Source organism: Coffea arabica, chromosome 7c (assembly GCF_036785885.1).
Source record: "Coffea arabica cultivar ET-39 chromosome 7c, Coffea Arabica ET-39 HiFi, whole genome shotgun sequence".
Classification (NCBI taxonomy): Eukaryota; Viridiplantae; Streptophyta; class Magnoliopsida; order Gentianales; family Rubiaceae; genus Coffea; species Coffea arabica.
The window spans coordinates 1,904,276-1,910,305 of record NC_092322.1 but is presented as its reverse complement, the minus strand read 5'-3'; the positions used below and the strand labels follow the sequence as shown (position 1 = coordinate 1,910,305).

Genomic DNA, 6,030 nt, shown 5'->3' with positions numbered 1-6,030 from the left:
ATTACAAAGAAAACCCTGTATCTTGTTAGTTAAAATCCCTTTGAATTGTTATACTCTAGAACTTTCTTTTGTAAAAGTTACTGGAACAATAACGTAATGTATATGAGTTAAAAAAGTTAATTAACAAATACGATCAAGCAAAAGGTAGAAATTTTTGCCCAAAAAAACTTCAATTCAAACATGCTTTTCAGAGAAATAATCATTGCATGAAGGTTCTCTTTATACGCGCCATAGACAGAAGATACACATGGTTATGAAATTTTGACATTGCCTGCAATTCATAATCGAAGTTTCACTCTGTAAATTTCTTTACCCGTCGGGCACTTATAAATAGGGTTGCGCAAAATAAAAAAATTCTGATTCACCGATCGAATTCAAAATTTTTGAAATCGGTAATTTGAAATTTAGCACTGAAATCGAAATTTTCGATTTCGAATTATGTGAATTTGGTTTGAATTCGGTAATGGAGTATTTGAAATTGAAATTTCTGATTTTGAATTCATAATTCGAAATCGGAATTTTTTATTTCAATTTCGTTTTATAATATATGTATATTATTATTTATTTATTTATATATATAATAATATTTTTTATTTCAATTTCGTTTTATAATATGTATATTATTATATGTTTATGTATATAATAACATTTTAATAATATATTTATATATAATAATATTTTTTATGATATATGTAATATAAAATTTATATTATATAACAATACATCTAACAAAAAAAAGGGAAAAAAGGTTTCCGAATTCAAAATTGAAATCGAAATTGAAACTAGTGAATTCGAAATTGAAATTGGTCGATAATTCCTATACCAAAATTTCAAAAAATTTCGAATTTAAACTACTGAATTACCGAATTCGAATTTAAACACATATACATGTTTGGATCAATTATTATTTACAATAAATAAATGAATGAAAGATCTTTTAATCATATTATAGATATATTTTTTTAATTACTTTTATTTTATATACATTATATGACAACAAAATAAGATAGTGTTTGTAAGTGTTATTTAAAAGAAAATCAAATAATCGTCCATCCAAATAATAGTAGTACATTATTGTGCTTTAAGAGATGGTTAAAACTTGGATAGATCTTATAGATTATTATAGACCTGATCTTATACAAGTGATGTGGCACGATTTGAAGCATTGAATTTATGAAGATCAGGTCTACGCATGTGAGATTTATGAATTAAGACACCGCTTGAAGGAGTTGTTAGTACACAAGCAATTAATCCCAGCAAAACACGGAAGGAGCGTGGTGAGTGATACGTGGCAGCTGGAAATCAAAGCTCAAAAGTACTGCCGCCCCACGTGTCGCCGCATAAGCATGCATTGAGTATACGTGGCTCGATTTCATCATGCTTTAGGAGGCTTAATTGCAGGTTATTTAATTAATGGCGAACTACTCAATTTCTCATGCACTAAAACTCCAAAAAGCTTACGTATGGAACACAAAGGTACAACTGCGATTTGTTAGAATACTGCTACCACTACACTTAAAAGGGCAAGTACAGTAAATATCAGTAAATATTATTAGTAGAGTAAATTATTATACAAATGTGTCGTTGCTGACAAAAAAAAAAAAAATACAATAAATATCAGCGGAGTGCCACGACGTCGTTTCTATACCCTATTAGTACAGGTTACCGCTGCTGCTGGTGGTAGGAGTATCAGACAAAGCGTTCAACGTCTGAAAATTCTGCTAGCACGACCAAACCAAATACTACTCCATAAATAATGGTGGGGCGTTGGCGGGGGGTGGGGGGCATGGCGACTGTGTTGGTGCTGTCTTTGACGAATGCTGGACTTGCGGTGAAAAGACAATAATGTTGCCTGCAGTGTGCTCAGCCTTTAGTGCTTAGATGAAAAGACAAAATGTTGCACGCTACGTAGAGCAGTGAGAGGTTATTTCGGTAACTTTAGGTGTTTAGATGAAGATTTTTGTGCTCAGTAAGAGGTGATCACCAGACGTCATGAGTACCAAAAACTGGGGGGTGGAGTTCTGGTCAAATTCTGCAAATGGTGTGGTTGAGTGTTAAAAAGGGTCTGCTCTTTGCTTACTGGCAACTTTGACAAATTTAGGGCAGTAAATGCTGCAGACCTGCCTGCATTGTTTTCCAGTCTTGCCTCTATACTGAAAAGGTTTTTCAAGAAATTCAAAGGAGAATGAATGAAGAAATTAAAAAAAAAAAAAGCCAATAGTTTTGGCACCTGTTCGAACTCAGCAGTGACTGTGAAGTAATTGGAAATGAACTCAGCAATTTGGCCATGTTAGAGTACAGCAGTATTATATCTAAATTCAGTTTTTTTTTTTTAACCCTTAAACTGACCTACCCTATCTACAGTTTAAAATGAAGTTAGCGAGTCTTTGGAGGTTGACTGATTGAGCAGCAGAACTAATGAGTTGGCTGAAAAGTGTATGCACCCTTCACTATGACTGCCCAACTTTAAAATAATCCTTTTGTGGCCGGCCCAAACCGCCTGTGGAGTGATTCGACTTGAAATCTGGCGTTTGGGTTGCCAAAAATCTATACTGTGATCATGTTAAACTGCAAGCAACCGGCTTGAAATTATTACAACTATATATATATGTCCGCTTCAAAAGTGGCCTTAAAGTTGATACTTTCTCCCATTTTGTAGGGCAGAGCACGTCATACCCTTAGGGAGAAGAAAAAAAAAAATCTCACAATGTGTAGTTATTAGAAAGAAAGCTATGCCACAAGTTACAATACTGTCCCTACTAAAAATGAAAAGCGATCATTGATAAACTACGAACACTCGTACTTCTTTGCAAAGTTAATTGAGGAGGAAATCTTGAACAAATGCTAGCCTCTATTCTACTCTACATTTACTTAGGAGGGAGGAAAAAAAAGCGAAAAAGAAGTCCAGTTTTCACACTAATAATCTTCTCCCACTTGTTTGATAAATGCTGTACTTAAGGGGCAAGTCAACTGCATTAGAGCCTAGATGCATTCCGCAAGCCCATCACTCGCTCAAATCAAATGTACCAATCAATTCCCATTATTGAGACTGCTGGAACTCTAATAATTAATTATTAATTTATCCCAATTTGGATAGTAACTATCTTGGAAACTAGTTTTTTTTTTTTTTTGGGGGGAGGGGAGGGGGGGGGTCAATTCTGTGAACATATTTCCAATTTCTTGTTTACCATCTCAATTCTTCTTGTTCGGGTGTGTTTGGATAGTAAAATGTTCGTCAACTATATCGGTATTTTGCTTGCATCGCAATTATATATGCTAATTCTTAATCAGCTTTACCTTATGTATCACTGCCCATTTTTATTTTCCTGTAAACATATTTAAAAATTGCAATCGACTCCAAAAGGAAATATGTGAAAGAAAGTAATATATGTCTTATTTCTTTCGTATTTTATTTTTCCCCTTTTAACCACTGAATTCAGAGATTATTGCATCACAGAAGACGAAATGGGGGGTTAGAAAAGATAGAAGAGTGGCATATTTATTAGCCACGGATGGATGAGAGAGCTGATGGCAGCAGGAGGAGCAGCATTAAAACTTATAGCAGCAGCGGTTCATGACATGGGGGACGAGGAAGTTAACCAGAGATTAGAACTCGGGTTAAAAAAACAAGTGGTTAAGAAGGACGACCACAAAACCGAGATTTTTATTATCTACAGTCATCCATCCTCCAGCCAGGAGCATCAATTTCCATCATCAACCCATCCATAACTCCAAAAACACCCCTGCCCCCCACCCTCCCCCCTCTCCCCTCCTCTACCCCTCCCATTCCCATAACCACAGCTCCCTCAGTCTGTCACTTCTTTTCTCTTTCCATCTATCTTTCCCCACCTTAACCCACTGAAGCTTAGCTACATCTCTCCTCCTCCTTTCTTCTTCCAGCTCCATGGAGAAAGCTCCACATCTTTTTGGTCCAAAACCCTAACCCTAACTCTAATCCTCAACTATCTTAAAGGAAAGACACCCAAAAAAAAAAAAAAAAAAAAACAGACTTAGCACTTGTAACTAAAAATTCTTCTACATGTTTGAGCCATGGACTTAACTGTCACTAATACCACAATCACCACCACTGCATCTGTCAAAACCCCAGAAGCTGAAACCGAAACCCCAACGCGGATCCAACCATCTAAGCCCTCTTCTTTCTCTAACGGCGTCCTCAAGCGCCACCCTGCTGTCCACCACCACTTCCACCACCACCACGCCAGCTTCAACAACAACAGCAACCACCACCACCACCACCCACATGCTGCCCTTCTGGTTACTTACAAGGAATGCCTCAAGAACCACGCCGCCAGCTTGGGAGGCCACGCCGTCGACGGTTGCGGCGAGTTCATGCCTTCCCCTACTGCCACTCCCACTGACCCCACCTCCCTCAAATGCGCTGCCTGCGGCTGCCACCGCAACTTCCACCGCCGGGAGCCTGAAGAGCCGCTCCCACCTCCTAACACCACCGCGGCTCTCGAGTACCAGCCCCACCACCGCCACCATCCTCCACCTCCGGTCCCACCAGCTCAACGCAGCAGCGGTGGACACAGCAGCCCCAGTTCTCCGTCTCCTCCGCCGATCTCCTCGTCATATTACCCCTCGGCTCCCCACATGCTTCTCGCCCTCAGTGCAGGCTTGTCGGGCCCGCCCCAGGACAGCAATATCCCCATAACCCCCACGGCCAACTTGGGCGCCGCTGTCACGGCTGGAAACTCGAATGGGAGGAAGAGGTTCCGGACAAAATTCACTCCGAATCAGAAGGAAAAAATGCTGGATTTCGCGGAGAAAATTGGATGGAAAATTCAGAAGAGAGACGAAGATTTGATCGCGGAATTCTGCAACGAAATTGGGGTGGATAAAGGGGTGCTCAAGGTTTGGATGCATAACAACAAAAACACTTTTGGCAAGAGAGATCAAGCGAACATTTCCTCCGGCGGGGCCAACTCCGGCGCCGCAGGAGCAGCAGCAACGACAGACAACGGCAACGGTATGGAATTCACTATCCACTACCACCACCAAAATCATGAAAACAACAATGACAACAAAAACGGGAGTCATAACCACGAGTTAATGCACCATAGTGATAGTGTTAGTGCTCATGTTGTGGCCACTAACGGGTCATCCTCTTCTTCTTGATCTTTTGGAATGGATGGATGGATGAAGGATGAATAATAAGTTTTAGTAGGTGATAGCTATCAGAAAGAAAAAGAGAGTGGAGACACTAAGCTGAGACTGCTACTGTTAGTTACTGCTTTATTAGATTTTCTTTTGTTCCTTTCTCCCCCCCCCTATTTTGAGAATGTTGTTCTTAGCTAACGAACGACTAGCGATCCGTGAAAAAGATTTAGTAAAAGATAAAAATGGAGGGCTATTGTTCAATTGGGAATTAAAATTTTTTTTTATTTTTCGTTTTGACACATTGATTTGCTTTAAATCCTTGCATTTTCCCACCTTTTCTTGGTTTGTTTTTTAAGTTTTGCTCGTTCTGGGGATTCTGCTGCTGCTGCCTTGAGTTCAGTGACACCACTCTTGATTATGGTGGTTCTGTCATCTGTGGGGGAGGTGATGGTTAAAAAGTGATCCACCACTACTTCTTCCTTTTAATCTTCTTTGCATGCGCTAAGATGAGATTTGATTCCCTATCCAGCTATCTTCTGAACCGACTGCCAAGGGGTGGAGATTCGGGAGAGAAAACAACAAGTGTTTTAATGACTCTTGTCCGATTTTCAGTAGCAAAGAAACCAGCGAGCGGTTTAGTCTGAATTAGCTGCTGTTTGATTTGGAGCGGCAGTAGCATTACGGGCGCGCGCCCTTAGAAAACTATTGTGGTATTAGTAGTAGTATATTAATAACTTTTGTGGTGGACAATGATTGGGAAGGGGGGAGGGGGGGGGGGTTTCATTAATTAAATGGGGTTAATCAAATAATTAGCGGTTCCCAGTTGCAACAGTTCTAAACTTGGTGGAGAGGATCTCTTTTAATGTTTGTTAATTCCGACAATCTCTTTTTATGAACCTTAAACTTAAT

The 6,030-nt window shown here is 39.5% G+C and overlaps 1 protein-coding gene across 1 annotated transcript; it reads left to right on the top strand.

The window, feature by feature from the left end:
- Positions 1 to 3,674: 3,674 nt before the first annotated feature.
- LOC140010342 (zinc-finger homeodomain protein 8-like) lies at positions 3,675 to 5,382 on the top strand. The gene has a single exon (XM_072057003.1). It carries the CDS (start codon positions 4,051 to 4,053, stop codon positions 5,137 to 5,139), a length of 1,089 nt encoding a protein of 362 aa, XP_071913104.1. The 5' UTR covers positions 3,675 to 4,050; the 3' UTR covers positions 5,140 to 5,382.
- Positions 5,383 to 6,030: the final 648 nt, after the last annotated feature.

What these genes read in the sequence shown, in the direction of transcription:
- LOC140010342 (XM_072057003.1), top strand. Translation starts at nt 4,051, where the DNA reads ATGGACTTAACTGTCACTAATACCACAATCACCACCACTGCATCTGTC.